This window comes from Pyxicephalus adspersus, chromosome 11 (assembly GCF_032062135.1).
Source record: "Pyxicephalus adspersus chromosome 11, UCB_Pads_2.0, whole genome shotgun sequence".
NCBI lineage: Eukaryota > Metazoa > Chordata > Amphibia > Anura > Pyxicephalidae > Pyxicephalus > Pyxicephalus adspersus.
Genome location: NC_092868.1, coordinates 37,553,172 through 37,572,246, shown reverse-complemented (window position 1 = coordinate 37,572,246; position 19,075 = coordinate 37,553,172). Strand labels below are relative to the sequence as shown.

Genomic DNA, 19,075 nt, shown 5'->3' with positions numbered 1-19,075 from the left:
CCATAGATAAAGAACACTGATTAAGTGTAGCCACCCACAGTAAGTGTAGTAACAGGAAGTCTATTAACTTGGATTATCTCAAGGTAAAAACTAATACAGCCATCACATTTAAGAACTGGTAAACTGCAATTAAGTACATTTTGCTCCTGTTTAGATACACAAAAAAAAACTCCAATGTAAAGCTGCGTACACACGGCAAATTTTTCTCGCCCGATAATCGGTATCGGCCAATTATCGGGCGAAAATCTGCCGTGTGTACAGTCGGTCGTCGTCCATCGTCCGACGACCGTCCTGGCGGATCCATGGACGATGGACGATGACCGATCCTAATGAAAGGGAAGGGGAGAGCGCGCAGCAGGGTGCCGCTCCGTCGCTCTCCCCCTCCCCTCTCCATAGAGCATGAACGGTGCTGTATATACAGCATCGTTCATGCATCGTGCAGTCTTTTCTCGTTGGAAAGGATCGTGAAAGATCCTTTCCAACGAGAAAAATTGCAGGTGTGTACGCAGCTTAAGCCTCTACTTAATTTCTTCCAACCCCCCAAACACTCCCCCCTTTGTCAAAACTTACCCTTAACTCTATCATTTAAGTAGCTGTTAAGCTAAAGCTCATCAGTTCTTCAAGAACAAATTTTTGCTTGGTAATGTTGTTCATAGACATAGCCATCATCACCAAGCTTGACCAGGCAAGAGTCATCTATTCTCTACAAGGGCTCCTTTGCAGCTGTACAAGCATTAGATAAAAGCTGGCTGGCAGTGAGTTAACCTAAGATTTTTAGCCGTTCCTTTTGATATTTAACAAAAAGCCTGTCTCTGCATTTCACATTTTTGATTTGCACAGCTTTATCTAAACTGTAATTATAGCAATACAGAACTGCAAACAAAGGCAAGCTCTTTGCTTACTGTGCATCACTGATCATTTATAATTACCATTATCAGCCTGGTCCATGCTGGTCATCTCCTGTTTCTGACACATTGCATTATGAACTGCTCACAATGTTTTAGTGTATATTGTTCTAGCTTCAAGATGCTGTACATTTTATTCCTTTCTCAGGCATTAGTCCCATAGGTCATCCGTATAATGATCTAATTTGCAGGTCGCTGGCAGACGCTCATCCCTTTGTCATTTCCAAGTATAAATCTCAAGGGCATGGGGTTCAAGGAGAAAGTTAGACAGCTGTAAATTCTCTCACTTTTTCCAATAATTAAATCTGGTTACTGTTATTTTTAGTGATTGCTGTTACTTCTGTATCTGTCCATCACTGTTCACAATTTCTTTTTCATTGACAGCAGACATTTTTCTGTGCAACTATAGGGGTTTTATTGTTTTTTTTATGTAATACATTACATATAAAAATACATTTATTATACAGGTAGTCAGTCCCCGAGTTAAGGACATGAGGATGATGTTAAGGATGACTGCTAGATACAAACCGGGCTTCCCTGCTCACACGTGTACAGAACGGAGGCTTGATGGGGGGGAGGGGGCGGTTCGCATAACTTGCAGAAGAAATCTTTTGCTGTTCTATATAATCAAAGTAACTGACACCATATAATCAAAGTAACTGACACCACACTGCCTAATATGTTGAGACAAACACCTTTCCTAATTGCATTTATTAAAATAATGTACCTGTTCCGACTTACATACAAGTTCGACTTAAGAACAAACCTACAGTCCCTATCCCATATGTAACCCGGGGACCACCTGTATATTTTTGAGGTTTTGGGCACAAGTAGAGAAAATCACCTTTTCTACTGGTGGATGGAGTAGGGAAGGCTCAGGTTCGATTAATATTGAATTTTTTTTTAATGCAATGTGTGGTTACCAAGATAGGTAGCGAGCAAAGTTGTACAAGGTTCAAAAACTAAGCGAAATGCACAAAAACAACAAAACATAAAAAATGTACTCCATCCTTTTTTTGATCTGACATGCTCCCCTTTCACACACTGCAGCAATATACCAGGTCCAGAAAGCAGTGGGCAAGACTACATGAGACAACAAGCCAAGTGACAAGCTACAAAAAAACAAAACAAAAGAGAGAACTTAAATACATGCAGATTTACACTTGGGAAGAGAGGCCAAATGCTATTCGGACTCTGCATATTTGTCCACTGGAAAAATAATAACAGAATGAAAAAGTAGAATGCTGGTTTATCAGTGTGTTGCTTTCATTTCATCATTCTGCCAGCATGCTTTGGCTTGAAAGTGACACCAGTATTTTTGAACTCTAACAGAGTTGCAAAATTAGAATTCTATTAGGCAATAAGACAACTTGCATATATGTGTGTTTAGATTGCCTGGAGTAGTTGCCTGGAGTTCAGCATTAATCTTTTTACAGAATTTGTAATCCACAGAGAGCTGTTTCTTTCCAAACACATTACTTTGTAACAACAATGTTACTTTGCATTTGAGGTCTATGCCAATAGTTTTAGTTCTTCCCATTAGACTCCCAATCTAATTGTCATCTAATTTCTCAGTACAACCGCCTGAACGGTTCCTCGGATCTTTTCCACATGAGAAGCTTTCTGTTTGGTGCCTAAATTATTTATTTTTCTTTTTGGGTTAATTAAGTCACTTGCTTCAGATCTGAGATGCCAGTTTTTGGAGACTTTTCTTCAGTAACTCATTAACTAATCAATCACATTGCTGCAGAATTGTGACCCACTGGCCTTACATCGATCACACCGCCACAGTTATTATTTTTTTTTTTTTGAAGATGCCCAGTAAAGCAGCTTCCAAATTAGTCCACACTCCACAATATTGTCTGCCTGATCTTATCATTGTTAATTGTTTTCCAGACGAGAGCCTATCTACAAGGAAAAACAGTTAAACAAAAAACAACTGCTAGGTGTACAAAATTGACCTGTGACTTCACTACTGTTGAAAGAAGCTTGCTGCATTTAATTTGTACAGATCCATTGGATTCAGTTTTTAACATTGGAAAAAAAAGCCATCCACTTTCCAAACTTTAGTTTCAGTGCAGTTAACTCTACTTTTTTGAGTTGAGACACAGGTGAAATGTCCAACACAACTCTACTGTAACATGTAACCCGAGGGCGCTATTTGCCCCTCTACCTCCACACAATCTACCCAGTCTATTCAAACTCTTTCAGTTATCTTCCTTTCAGTGTGCAACTTTCTTGCACTTAACAAGCCACTGCCAGCTTCTTCAAGGATGCAAAGCTGGTAATAAACAAAGGGGGTGGCCAGAGAACCCACCCACTCATTCCATTCACCAGACTCTCAGCTACAGGAATATAGACATATTCTGCCACAGGCTGTGCTTACCATCCTAGATCCTACCCTGGGCCAAATCTGCACAGAGGCAGATTACACAAATAAAAAGAGAGGCATTGGCTAGCCACTATTTTCTGTAAATGTAAGATAGAAGAAAGAGGTATAGTGTACGGTATGGATTGGTTCTAGTTGCGGTAATGCAGCTAACCCCTAAATTTAAACAAACCAATAACCCAGATAATAATGTTTGACCTTTTTTGGTCTTTCTAATGTTGTTTGTTTGACTTAGAAAGTGTCAAAGAAATAAGACAATCAGAATTCCAGAAGAAGACATGCAATGGCTGCCCCAAGTCTGGGCTGCCATCGGGGGGAACAAAGGGTACTTCCAATCCAAGGAGCTTGACTTTTGAAATGTTAAAATATTTTGACATTGGGGAGGGGGGCCCAGAAAGTTTACCTAGACTGGGGCCCAGACATTTCTGATTGTGGCCCTGCCCCCAGTTCTCATTTTACAAATTTTAAATCTGGAGTCAGATGATTTGATTCCATAGAGGATTATAACTCTGAAAATAGACAAATATAATAGAACATCATCTATGCACTGGATGAACATAATAGGTGAATACAACCTTGTCTGGACACGCTTTCAAAATGATAGATTAATCTTGCTGCTTTATAACAACCTTTACTCATACAATTTTTTAACCACAGGAGTTTTATTCTGTTATTATTTACTTTGTTATCGTAGAATGAAAATGCTAGCACTTTGCAGGTGTGAGACAGACGGTAGTGTGTGTTAAAATGGAAAAAAAAAGCAAAATGAATAGGCCACCTGTAACATATAATATCTTTTCTTGCAATGATCTGTGAGCCCAAGAGCAGTGTTTGTATGATATTGTCATTTTGGCAGCATCCCACAGGGTACAACGTTAATTACTTGCAGTCAGCTAGAGATGAGATCAGAGAGGCAGTACAGACACAGAACCTTTAACTCAATGTTCTATCACCATGGTGATTCCCATTATTCAGACCTAAGGGGAGCCTTACCAGCTGACACTGCTGTTGTTGCTCTCTATACTTCTATATCCTTTCCCTTCTACTTAGATTCTACTGATGAGTCATTTTGCTTCACCGGCTACCTTTTCTTATACTACCTGCTGTAACATCTCTTTCATGGATCTTCGGTCCAGAGGTCTTGTTCTGGAATCTGTCCCAGGAAAGTGTACCTTTTTACATTATACATCAAATCATCAATCAAAATGGCCATGCCACCTACAATCCATGCAGTAAATTACTTTTTAATGTGATCAGTAGAAGTTGTGTATCTGTTTTAAGACTTCATGGGGTAGCATCAAATATTGTGAGCACTATTCAAATGAATGTACAATTCCCAAAAAATCCTTTTCTTGATTCATGTTCAAAATACTCCATAGTGGGAAAGGTACTGCACTGTAAGTGGCTTGTACTACAAATAAAATTAAGTAAAATTATACATGAATAATGTTGAGTTACTTAAACAGATAGTTTTCAAGGATTTTCTTAGTTAGCAGCCCAAAGTTAGCTTAACTTAGAGGAAACTCTGGCCCAAGAATTAGAGGAATCTCTGGCCCAAGAAGAGTTTTAGTATGATAGGTGCCCCTATCTACAGACTTATTTACAGTATTTTGGTAAATTTTTAACTTACCTACAAAACTGAGGATTGCAGGTGTTTCATGCTTTCAGTTGCTCTGGTGCCCTTTCATTTTGCATTATAATGGTGGTTTGGTAGTGGTTGGAAAACAATTTTTGCATGCAGTTTCATTTGCATTACCGTGGGGTTTGGGTGCAGTCTTTAGAAATGGCTTGTTGTTTCTGGTCAAAGAGTGGCCTTATGTCCTCTGGAGGAAGATCCACACCACCAATTAGTGATGTTTTTTTTTACTGTTCCTGGAGCTCATATCAGCAGTTTGCTATGCGCTCGGGAACAGTATGTCGGAAAGAAGCCTAAACCCACCAAGTCAAAGATTAAAATTCCTGTTTTCTACTTTGGCAGCCTATTAAATTCTGTGTTTAGAGTAAACATAGAGTGACAGTAGGAGTGAGCAGGGAAGATAATCAATACTCTGCTGTGTATTGCAAATTATTGTCCAGCCAATAGCTTGCTTTGAACAGGGCTCTTGACTAAGCTGTAGTGGTGCTGCTCTGGTATTCAAAAAATTTACTGTTCTTTATAACAATGTTGTCAGAATCCTAAAAAGCAATAAAAATGTTGTAGTAGGTAATAACAGTTGCCATATGTAGTATGGGTATAAGCTCAATTGCTTGGCTAAAGTTCATCTTAGGTGGCTGATTTAAAATGCATCCATACTGCTGCTTAAAAATAGGAAAAAATAGCCTTGCACATTTACAAAGCACAACAACCCTGGGCTGAATTAGTTTTTACGAGGCAGGGTAATTTAATTATAAATACATTTTTTTTTAAATAATACAAATCTGAGAGGAGAGCCTTGTTGTGTTACATGTGTTACAAAGTCACATGACTGTTCAGTCATTAGGCTCTTTTATCCATTACTCATAGAAATCTCCTAGGGCTCTGCTATCTTCACACTCATGCATTCTATGAATAAAATGGACTGCAGTGTGGAGTGGAGACTGGATGGAAATGCTGTTTATTATAATTAAGCCTCTACATCTAGTTTACCACCATCTGCTTAACAACATATCATATGATGTGGATGTTTTGGCATTTATTTATTGTTTGGGAAATACACTGTATAAACAGAACTCCCCTTTAGCTTATTTTTATACATAACACCTTTGGTTGAAGCTTCCCTTACATAAAGAAATCAGCAATGTATAATTTATAGTCTGGGCCCCTTTGTGGTAATAATGTCCTTGTAACCTTGACTTGTACCGTGTTATATGGTGTCTCTTCCCACATTTAGATTTGATTATCTAAGACATTGTCTTTATTGTCAGATGATCAAGAAGGATGTAGGAGATTACATTAATGGCAAATAGGAAGTAAAGCAATCAATTAATGAAATATTGAATTTGATAATTAAAATGTTTCCATTACTTTCCATTACGTGTGGTCTAAAACCATGCTGTTAGCCGCTCCCAGGCATATAGCAAACTGCATATCAGTGCGTATCAACGTGCAGTTTGTCTCTTCTGCAGCTAGAACACCTTACTCCAGAAACTGAAACACAAACCCAAACATGTGCACACACATTCACAAAATGCCTTCCAATCTTTCAGTTGGGAATGCGGTTGAGCATGTGGTACGTTCTGACAAGAAGCTACTTTTGTACTTATCTTTCTGAACTTTAAACATGTCATTCTATTCTAGATTATTATTCTAGTTATGGTTTGATACTGATTAGGGAAGTCCCAATTGTCTTTTTATAACTTTCAGAGATTCCATTGGTAAGACCTCAATGTCAACTATCCTTGCGTTGACATCTCTAGCATAGCTTTGCTGGTTTTTGACAACTGGACAAATCAATGCAACTTATCACAAACTATGTCCATTATTATTGTGAAATAACTAAAACCGTTGCTGGTAAACTGCTTTGATCTTTTTGGTCAATGTTGCAGTTTGAAACGGGTTTAATTGGCTTAGAAATTGGACGCTATTTTTAAACTTTGGATCCAAAAGTTGAAATTGTCTTTAAACCCAAAAATACCTTCTCCTTTCTTCCACATCTTCACAACATAGAGTGGTGTTCTGTAGTCTACAGAAAAACAATGGGAACAAATTTAGAACAGTGCTTCAAAAGCAGTAAGCACAGGATGTTACCAGCTCTAATTTTCTGGCAAACACAATGGCTTTGCACTTACTGAACTGATATACCAAAAGCCAAATAAAAGAAGTTTGATCTTAGAGATTATCTTATATTTCAGCAAGTATCTAATTTACAAAAAACTGTTCTGAAACAGTAATCCTAATGTGGAGAAATACCTAGTTGTTCTTTTGAATACATTTTAGATAATCTGATATGGCAAAGAATCCTTGTTAGTGACTATACATCTGGCTTTGTTAATGGAATAGCCATCTGCTACTTGTCTAATATTTCTTAGTTGATCTGTTTAAAATTTCAAATAATAGCATTATTCCATTTTCAGCCAGAAACATTTCTACTACAAGGAATTGTATTTTTTACACCGAACCAACTCTCTATTTTGACAAAACTTTGATCATATGTTGAGATGATGAAAAGTTTATTTTTTCTCCGAAAATACTTCTTTTACTTACATTTAAATGTATTGCTTCTTTTTTTCCTTTCTGTCCACAAGAAAATTCTGATGAAATAATATATATATATATATATATTGTATACCCATACTCCAAATTACCTCAAAATAAATAATTATAAAATTGTCCTCCAAAATTGTGGTAGACTTTATAGAAAAGTTAAAATTTGCCTAAAAAGTCATCTACTCATATCTGAATCTGTAAATGAGTCTGACATGTAGACCTTATTCTGTTTTATGCATTTTTTCAGCATATGCTTAGGTAGAAACGTAGTTTAGTGTCAGGTTTAACCAAGAGGTATCATTAGTAGTAGTAGTTTTCTCATACACAGTAGCACAATTAAACTACTACAAGTCTCCTGAGCGCCCTCATATTTGTCTTTCTTCTCTTCCTCCTTGCAATCCTCAGTCTTCTTGATTGGCTAGTTCAGAATGATGTAACTCCAAGCAAGTGCAGTGACGGCTGGGATTGTGCATCCACAGCTCACCTTTTTTGACAGTTCTTGGAGCGATTAGGCCAGTAGGAGGGATTATTATAGAAGAGACATCTCCTGTACTTTTTTTGCGGTGATGACCTTCCTGATTGTGCATTTGTAAAAGTGGAAATTTAGTTCCACTTTAACTCTCTCAGATACAAGAGAATAAAATGTTCTGTGTAGCTGAACTCTAAGGCTGGGCTCACACTGTTACTCCAACACATTGATTCTTGCTTGTGATGGCAACATTTAAAAAACAGTTATGTCCCTTGATGCGCCATGGTACAATTCATTCACCCCAATACACCTTGCCAATGCACATGTGTTGCAGCACTCCACACTACACACTAGCATACTATTGTGTATGCTCCTTGGTGTGTTTTTGTTTGCTTAGTATCTCATCATTGTGAACCTCCATTATCACATATCCGCGTCATGTCAAACATGTATTTAATATATGATTCTCTAAAATAAATTACTATTAATTTGATGCTCATTTTAGAATGGTTGTAAGAAAAATAATATCATTCATGTTTTCTATTACAGCAGCCCTAGAAGTTACAATAGTTCCTGATCAAGGGGAAATAGGCTTGGGAGAATCTAAATTCTTCTTATGTCAAGGTACGTGTCTTCAGAATTGTTTTAATCTTTGAAATAAGACATGAATCAGAGGGTTAAAAGTAAGTTCCAAAAAAACTGTTGTTGTACCTGAAGGGAATTTATACTGCACTTTACTCTCCTACTGCCTGGGTCTCCAAACAATGAATTAATAAAGAAATATCCCCAACTGAAGACTTTTTAGTAACTTTAAATTCCAAGAGTTTTAATCCCTTGGTCCCCTACCACACTCCCTTGTGCCAACTTTTATGTCTATACTGTAATGATAAAGGGTTCTGAAGAAGAAACCAGTGAGAGCCACAAGAAAATTGCCACTTCTGGAAATTTCAGTTCTTGAAGAGACTCCAGACTTCTTTTCATCAATCTGAGCAGTGGGAGGTAAAGATTTACCCTCTTCTGTACAGGTAGACAGGTGAAATTACAAGTTTTATTTTTAGCACAAAGCAATTTAAATTGTCATGTATGCATCATATATTATGTCTGGGGTAATATCACAGTGGAAGAATATTATTTTTCCTACATTTTATTTGTTCATTTTAACTTCCACCTCTGGGTTGTAAAAGGAGATGATTCAGGTCACAACATAGAAAAAACTGTTCTTATATTATGTTGTCATCTTTTCTGCAATGCAGTGCCTGTGCTCAATATTTCTATTGACCTATTGGGCATATATCTGCATGAATTGAAGCAATAGAACATATCAAAGGTTTTTAAGTTGAAGTTTTTGTTTAAAATAGCTAGAATGTATTTTTCCGTTCAGTTTCTATTGTTGTTTCAACATTGAAATGGAATCTCTACAAATTAAAATTGTAGCTAACATGTATCTATCTCCAAGACAGCTAATTGTTTTTTTTCATTGAATCCTTTCGTTTTAGTAACCGGTGAAGCTTCTGAGATCTATTGGGAATCACCTTCTGGAGAAAAGTTGGCCAACCAACAACAAATTTCAGTAGTGAAAAGTGATGACTATTCGTCCACTCTCACTATATACAATGCCAGCATTCAAGATGCCGGGACCTACAAATGTATCGCTTCCGATCAATTTGGACGGGCAGAAAGCACTGTTAAACTCCAGATTTATCGTAAGCTCTTCAAAAAATTACTAAAAGACTCATGCTTGACTTGATCTTATTATTATAAGGATCACTATTAAAAGAATTTAATATTTCACAAAAATATTTCTTGCTGTAGCATTAATTTAGGCAATTTATGCCCTCCAGAAGTCATTCTGGGTCTTTTCAAATCACCACACTTATCAAACAGGTTGGCTAATTATTCATGAACTTTGTGCTACTAGGGCCTTTTTCTCTAACTATAAATGCATTTAATGACCAGATTCACATGTTCTTATTTGAAGCACATTTAGCATTGCATTTTAATAGAAAACAAAACACCCTTAACAATCACTGTGTTGTACAGCCCAGTTTTACTGTTCTATAATGTGTCTATGGGATTTACAAGTAGAATGTTTGTACCATGCTCTCATTTTTTGCATTCACTATTTTCAGAAGGGGAAGAATTTTTTTACTTTTAGCAATGCAACGATTCAGTAGTAGCTTAAGGCAGCCTAGGCTGAATTGGCCTATATTTGAATTGTTTTAATAAATGCTCACAAGGATCAGTTTAACTTGATTTAAATATTGATTGTAATATCAATTGAAGAAAACATTGTGTGTGCCTAACATAAGTGTGTGAATATATACTCTATATCTGTCTTTCTCTCTTTCCCCATAAAACATACTGTATGTCAGTTTTTCAACCTTTTCGAGCCATAGCACATTTTTTACATTGAAAAATTCCTGTGGCACACCACAAATAAAACATGTTACAAAATGACACTCCGTAGCTAATTCTCTTGTCTCTAAGAATAAACAAGGCAATTAAGTTCCCTTCTGCCACCCACTGACATAAAAGAGTATCACATTACTCTGCCAGTCACTACAGCACTATCACAGTGTTGATGTTCAAATTCGGGTAGACCCGACCTGAATTTTGCTGCATTCGACAGCAAAAATTCGGGAGAAATTTTTTGTATGTGTTTTTTATTTTAAACTTGTTCTTTTTTATTTTTTACAGTTTATGACATTGTGGGATAATGTCATAACCTGTAAAAAATATGACAGGTAATGTCATTGTGGGATTCCTGGACCGTGGGAACTTTATCTGGGAGTCTCCTTATTAAAGGAGGCTTCCAGATTCCAAAGTCCTGCTAAAAATGTTTATAAAAGCCCCCATTGTTTTCAATGGAAGCGTTTTCCTGCGTTTATCCAGCGCTTTAATTTTTTAAATGTTGCAAGCAACGTTTAAGATAACGCTCAAAAACGTGCCTGAAGGAAACGTCCTGGTGTAGATTAGCCCATGGGAATGCAGTCCGTGTAGACTAAAGCTGCATACACACGTCTAATAATTATCGTTAGAAACGACCGATGAACAACCGATTGGCCAAAATAAAGTGACCAAGGACGCCGACGAATGAGTATTGTCACTGGAAATGAACGACCGCCACGGTTGATCTGATTGGCGGACGATCTTTCACTATCTATCGTGTGTACAGTATCGTGACGTTCAGTGATTGTGCATGTTTCTGCGGTACACTTTCTCCTTTACATGTCCCTCCCTGCATCGTTCAAACGATTGTATCTAGCCTGTGGACGCTGTTGGTGGTTTTTATATGAACGATCATATTGTTACAGCATGTACAGAATTGTGCACAATATGATTGTTCAAGTATAATAGTGCATAATCATTGATCGGTCACAATCGTTCATTTTCTAACAATAATTATTGGAAGTGTGTACCTAGCTTTAGCCTAAAATTGATGTGACAGGTGCACTTTAATCTTCATGCGAAGCACAGGGGTATGGAATAGTGTTATGTATCTTTTTATAATGTATCTTTTTATGTATCCTTTTACAATGTATCTTTTTATAATGTATCTTTTTATGTATCCTTTTACAATGTATCTTTTTACAATGTATCTTTTTACGATGTATCTTTTTATTTATGCTTTTATAATGTATCTTTTTACATCTGTTTGAAGGCTGTAGAAGCTCTACACAGTGCTGAAACAAACCCGAATTTTTCTCCCATTGACTTTAATGGTGTTCGAATTCGATGTTCGACCACCCGAATTTTTTTTGCTATATTCGAGCGAATAGCTGCCGAATCGAATAGTGAGCTATTCGACCAACACTATACAGCACACTAGTTGAAAATCACTGCTGTATGTGACACAAATATATATATATATATATATTTGGGCAACCCCATTCTACACAGCCCCTTTAAAAACCAAAAAAAAAAGTTCCATATGTATCAAATCTTTGCTATTTTTACAAGGTTGCAGTTTGTTTAAAATGTAAAATTTTCTAGATGGTTCTTCAAAAGGTTTCAGGGTCACATTATAATTATCTGTGCCCTTGGCCTACCTGTGACTTAATTCCATTTATTCGTCACTCATTCATTGTATAACAAAGGTCAACAACAACTGCAAAACCATGCCAATGGACTAGTATTAATTAAATGCAAATTGTAGATTTGCAAATTACATGTTTGACAAACACCGGCAAACTGTAATTACCTTTTAGAATGTTTAGCTGATTGCTAAGTGATGATTGTACCTTTTGGTACAGAAGGACCAACATGAAAATATGACAGGTCAAGCAAGTAAAATATGACTGTCTTACTTGTCAGGTAAATGTCACAATAATACTAATTGCAACACAGCTTAGAGCAAACCAACCAATTCACCTCCTTGGCATCCAGCTATGGTTGGACAATGGAGCAGAGGCAGCAAATTAAGGAGCTTATACCTCTACTCAGTATGCTCATTCCTTCTCATAGCTTTCCACCTGCATTCGCAGACTCTTGCTAGCTCAAATGCTAACCTTACCTCTGCCTCTGAGTTCTCCTTTACAGGGCAAGTGGTTAAGACCAAGATACCAAGCCACCATTAGATGCATACACTATTTGCATATAGAAATACATTTTAATACATAGCTGAAGATTTATATTCCTGGAGGTTGGCAGTATTTGGCACCAGGCCTTGAAACTTTCCACTACAAGTTACTGTGTTTATGTATTTAAACAAAAATCTCTATATTTATAGGTAAATAATTTTCACAGATCTTTTACATATTTTGTATTGTTTTGTTTACAGAGAAATTGACATTCAAGAATGCTCCAACCCCACAAGAGTTTACTGAGGGGACAGATGCTGTTATCATTTGTGATGTATCAAGTTCAATGCCATCAGTTATCATTTGGAAACACAAAGGCAGAGATGTGACTTTTAAGAAAGATAGTGAGTATTAAGGATTGTATATGGTGGATTGCTATCATTAATATGTATGACTAATATTTTGTCAAGTATGGCAGAGATGGGATTTATGTGATTACTTACATGCCATTCTGTGTGATACCTGTTTGGACAAATTTCCTGGTTTTGAAAACTGCGATGGGAAGAGAGCAGGACTTAGGTACAGCAGGGGTGGGCTTAAACGGAGCTTCAAAAGCAATTAAAATATACCCAATAATATGAGGTATTAAAATAGGGTTGACACTTAATTTTCTTAAATTTATTAGAAGGTGTAAAACTTAAGTTGGGATACATGAAATTTAGCGAGATTGGATTTTCGCTTTAGGTTGCTCTAATGCAACACACAAAAAACTTTACACATGCATTAATGTAACACACCAGGTTGTGCCAGGTCAAAATGGTCTTTTAGGCCTCATTACTGCCATAAATTTTAGGGCAAAGCAATAGAAGCATTTTATACGGTAGACCAGGGAAATTTTAGATGACAGAGTTCCTATTAATTTCTGTGTTCTTACAGTTCCTATCCTTATTGATATTTATAATTCATCATCCTATCTTCTGCACTTGTCACACTTGTTTCTTACTGTGTTTATTTCTCTACAGATCGATTTGGTATGCTCACTAACAATTACTTGCAAATCCGGGGCATTAAAAAGACAGATGAAGGGACTTACCGATGTGAAGGCCGGATTCTAGCACGTGGAGAGATCAACTTCAAGGATATCAAAGTCATAGTGAATGGTAAGGTTATGCCAGCAATTTTTCATTTTCATTTTTTCAATTTTTCATATAGGTGTAATATTACCAGTGTTACCAATTTCCAAAGGTAATGTGTTGTTTTAATGTATAGATTTTAATGAAATATGTATATGGGAACTGCCCTATTTTGTCACTACATACTCCAGGTCTGCTTCTCGTTTTACTACCAATGGTTTCCTTTACTAATATCCAATATACAAATTTTAAATACTAAATTCTAAATATTATATACTTTTATTAGGGAACTAAATTGATATCATGCAGGTATATTTTTGCAAAAAGGACACGTGACCCCTGTCCCCTGCAATAAAACACACTTACTTGCCTGATCTCTATCTTCTTTTAAAAAGACACAGAGCTTCACATGCACAGCTTAATGTATGCTACCAGGATCTGCAAGATATACCAGCATCCCCCTGTTGCATTGCCCTTCTGCAGTTATAGACCTGACTGGTTGCATATTTTTAGGTAAAGGTTAAATTCTGCTTTAAATAAAGCATTGGCCAAAGTTTAGATTCATTATAACACCGAGATCTATAAAAAGTAATTTTAATTTTAAAGAGAACTAAACTCACCCCCCCCCCCCCTGTTACATTATTGTCATCTTCACCTGGTCTTCCAGTTTTGGGTCTCCGGCCATCTTGATTGGTCAGGCTAGAATAATGTAACTCCTGCGCATTCATTCCCAAGCAAGTGCAGCCTAGTGAACATTAAAGAATAGTTTCAGAATTGGCAGGTAAGCTTCTTTACTGTAGAAAGAGACATAGCATGTCACTTCTGCAAAAAAAAAAAAAAAAAAAAAAAAAAAAAAAAAGCTGCCTGATCAGATTTTGTTTTTTTGTTAAAGGTAAACTTTAGTTTCACTTTAAACACAATACTTTGGTATTTGGAAGCAGGTTCAGTTGAAAATTCAGCTATTCAGTAGTCACTGACCCAAAACAAGTATTCAGATGAGTTCTTATTCCCCGATTTGCATACTTGTTCCAGGTCTGTAACTTGGTAGCTATTCAAGACAGTAGATCAGCAAAACAGCCAGGCAATAAAAATTTCAGGTCAACAGTGGCAGCCGCCATATTTTGCTCAGGAGAGATTCAAATTAAGCTATGCATTCTTCCAGTTAATTCCTGCCTGCCAGTTATAAACTGGCTTTACAAGATATTTTACTGTGTATGCTTCATACACAGATCAGTGCCTACTGAATTTATCTGCACATAACAGAAAAAGAAATCAAAGGTAAATTGTGAACTAACAGGACCCCTAATGACACAAGTATTGCTCTCGAAGGTTAAAAAGAAAAGTAATACTTTAAAAAATATTTTAAAAAATATTTTGATTTTCCTGGACATAATAATGTAGTTTAGGTGGTTTGCAAGTGACCCTATTCTTTAAACAAGTTTAATCAGTTCCAAACCTTTTTATTTTAATGTTGTTTGTGTTGCTCCAGAACAAAGCAAAATAAAACCATTTTGAAGAAGCTGCCAATTTATCTTCACAGTGTAGATGAAAAAGTTCCTACCTGTTTCTTCAACAGTAGTACTGTTATTTCCCCATCAGTAACATAACTGCCAAGAAGCTTCCAAGAACTGGCATCAATAGCTATAATTATTGTGATTTATCAATCACTCCACTAATAAAGTGTGTTAATTATGAGTGAAGAGTCTGCTTCTTGTAAGAAGAACTCACATTTAAAAATGAAATTCACTTTTAAAAAAAATTGACGTAACATATGATAAAGCATTTATAAAGCAGTCAGTGTGACTTTTACCAAACATAAACTGGTGGTAAATCTAACACTATCATTTTAAAACATATGCAACTGAACACAGTCACTTGTAGCGAATGTTTGGTCTGTGTCAGACTGCCTGCTTTATAGATATTCCCCATAGTTTTATTAACAAAATAACTTTCTAATACTAAAACTGTTATAAAAAATAAAGTATGGATTCCTATAATCTTGGTGTACAGAACTCCACTAGAAGAATAAATTATTACAGAGCCGAGTGGCTAACTGCTGCTTCCATCTGTTTTTTTTTGCAACACTTGTAGAATGAGCACATATTTGTTCTAAATAATATAATTTTTACATTTTTTTCTTCATTGCAGTTCCTCCTACAGTAGAAGCCAGACAACTGATAGTAAATGCCACAGCAAATTTGGGAGAGTCAGTTACCTTGGGCTGTGATGCTAAGGGTTTCCCTGAGCCTGAAATAAGCTGGACAAAGTAAGTGATAAGGGTATCCATATTGGTATTCATTTATATTATTTGTTACTGTCAAACAGGTAAATAGGAAAAATGAAGCTCCATTCATCAAAATATAGAATGACCTTCAAACAGCTTACTGACACTCTATAATTCTGCCAACTCTATGATGGGTACCTACTCTGTTGACCCCTTGGTCCACCATCATTACCTCATCGGTATTTATGAAAGGCTCATTCATCTGTGAAGAGGAACTTTACGACCACAGTAGACAGGACCTACTAATAAAATTCACAATTCTGAAAAGCTGAACAAGGAGCATTAAAGTGGAAAAAACATTTTTTCTACCAGAATATCCATCTGGTGATTGGTGGCTGAATAAAAACACTGCTTGAATAATACCAAAGTGATTATAAAGTTGTCACTTCTACAGACTAACTACATTGGTACCATCTATTGGTTTATCAAATTCAGGAATGTTTAACTCTTTTCAACAGCTTTCAAGAAATCACCATGGCCAACTAGAAGAATGGCATATTTGTGGCCACTGGATAATGACATTGGAAAGGGGTGCACTGGAGAATGCATAGTTGTGAGGGAAAGACCTCAAGGACTTATTTCACTTTCGTGAACAATATTGTATCTACTGAATACGTACAAAATAATCAATGGAAACTTGTGGCCTCTATCCATTTTTTACCTACATATACCTAGAAACAGCTGAATACAGATGCTTAAACAATATCACAAGGATGGAATAGCCTTAAACATTCCTACTGTATTACCACTGCCTAGATGATCAACCATTAAATACATTAAAATACATTCTTGTAAATGTGCTATCAAATATGATATTTTGGTAACATAAACATTGTTCTACTTAGTTAACTATAAATAATATAATAATATTCTTTGTGTTCCACAGAAAAGGAGAACTGATTGAAGATGTTGGTGATAAGTATACCTTTAATGAAGACATCTCAGAGATGACCATTCATCGAGTGGAAAAAGAAGATGAAGCTGAGTATATCTGTATTGCTGAGAATAAAGCTGGTGACAATGAAGCTACCGTTCAATTGAAAGTCTATGGTGAGAGCACTTAGCAGCCCACCTATCCAATTCTAACCTATAATTTTTATTCTGACCTTGAACAATAGAAAAGTGGATATTTTTGTAATTGGTAGCAAAGATATATATAATTTTAGAAACTTTAGTGGTTGCTTGAACAATAAATTTTAGTTGGCTTCCAAACATACAGAAATTGCATAGAGTACTGCAGTCCAGACTCCCCCTGTGAAGGACTGTGACCGTTTAAACGTATTACAGAACACTAGTTGTTCAAAATAGAATATATCTGTAGCATCTCTTTAAAGTATGAAAACCCAATCCCTAAAATCTTATTTACTTCAACATAATAATGTAGTTTCAAAATGCCAGTCAGTATTATTAAATTTGGACCATTTACCTGGTGGTTTTGTCATATAGCTATTTATTCAGACACTTCTTCTTAAAAGGTGACAATGCTTTCGGGCCAATTTATAGAAGATAGACTATCATGGGAGAACCTACATAATCCAACAAACCTGAAATGGATTTCTTAAAAGCATTTGCTCTTATTGTTTTTTAATCCTGGACCAGATCCATTCCAAGTTTTCTGGATCACCCAGGTTTATTCATGATAGTCATATCTTCCCCAGTCATTGAGAGCTTTTATAAAGTAGGTCCTTTGTCTTTACCTTGTGCTCCTACTAAGCTTTTTAAAGTAGAATGTAAGTGGCAATTTCAACACACATTATGCTAGCAGAGTCCACCATCCAACCACCATTTGTCACCATTATAAAACCACCTTAAAAAATGTTATGTTGCCGTCCCTTGAGTAAAAACAGGCATTAGGAGATAAGCTGTACTGAAATACCATACACTTAATAAAAAGTTTTATTACAAAACCGCACACATGACAAATGTTTACCATACACATAGTTTATATATAATTAAACTAGCGTTTACATGGATTGCTATTGGTCTTCTTTTAGTATATATTTTATAATTATATAAAATAGTTTAACAGAAACAAAAAAAAATAATATGAAAATGCTGTTTTTCTGTCCTACAGCAAAACCCAAAATCACGTATGTTGAAAACAAGACTGCAGTTGAGCTGGATAATGAGATCACCCTGACATGTGAGGCCTCTGGAGACCCTCTACCTAGCATCACTTGGAGAACTGCCACCCGAAATATTACTGATGAGGATAAGGTATGTTTGTCTTGAATATTTCTCATGGGGCACTGATTTGTGATGTCACTGGACTGACTGGCTTATGATGTCACTGGATGACAGCCAGAAAACCACTCAAGGCAATTTGAGATAGGAATTTTAAACCCTGTGGTACTTGAATATTTTTCAGAATGCTAATTAAGGGCTCATTTACGCTTTCGCAGAAATGGGATCTTCAGCATCTTCTATTTTAATGTTACAGTTGTACTGCAGCGACGAGTTCTTTCAAAACCCAGCATGCTACAGTTAATGCCCTTTCCTGAAAAAAGAAACCTTCTAAAAAGAATAATGTTTGTACCATAATATATGCACGTATAACATACTCAACTGTGCAGAAAGCACCCTTCTACCTCTTCATGTATAATGCATGCATAAATGCACTTCTACATGTGTTAAAATCAACACATGGTAAAACACAAAACAACCAGTTTAAAGATGCATATAAAAATATGAATGCACAAGAGTAAATGGGCCCCTAATGTGCTTTTTGACTGTGTAAAAAACAACTCAAAAATAAAAATAAATAGCAAGCATGATTCAAAGAATTGTCTTAAATATTAGCCCAAACTATGTGATGTACAAAGTCTGACTAAATTTCCTCATTCTGTAATAATTTGGCATACAGTGAATAGGTTCCCGAACTTTTATTGTATTGAACTTTTGATACCAGGATAATATTTTTGCTGCTAATATTTTCATTAGTATTTATTGCATTGTCAACACAGTATTATTCACAGTGATAATATTATGGTTTAGGGTTTTTTCTTTGACTTAGGGTTAGTTTAGGAGGTAAAATGAGGAATCAATAATTTTATCACATTAAATTCGTGGCACCGAAGTTTCGATGTCAAATTGAAGCATTAAATTATTTTTTAATTGTTTTGTATGAAAAGTCTCAATCCAGGGTTCTAATGCCCTCCTTAATTATGTGCGTTTTGAAACTCTTCAATA

The 19,075-nt window shown here is 36.0% G+C and overlaps 1 protein-coding gene across 11 annotated transcripts in view; it reads left to right on the top strand.

Moving 5' to 3' along the window:
* The window catches only part of NCAM1 (neural cell adhesion molecule 1), a 213,440-nt gene that overhangs the window by 123,408 nt on the left and 70,957 nt on the right, over window positions 1–19,075 (top strand). For 10 of the 11 annotated variants that reach the window (XM_072425529.1, XM_072425532.1, XM_072425533.1 and 7 more), the window contains exons 2-8: window positions 8,499–8,573; window positions 9,446–9,652; window positions 12,730–12,873; window positions 13,492–13,629; window positions 15,751–15,868; window positions 16,773–16,936; window positions 17,961–18,103. In XM_072425529.1, coding sequence (XP_072281630.1) covers window positions 8,499–8,573; window positions 9,446–9,652; window positions 12,730–12,873; window positions 13,492–13,629; window positions 15,751–15,868; window positions 16,773–16,936; window positions 17,961–18,103 — 989 coding nt within the window. The remainder of the gene's footprint in view (window positions 1–8,498; window positions 8,574–9,445; window positions 9,653–12,729; window positions 12,874–13,491; window positions 13,630–15,750; window positions 15,869–16,772; window positions 16,937–17,960; window positions 18,104–19,075) is intronic. The other variant, XM_072425530.1, reaches the window with a different exon arrangement.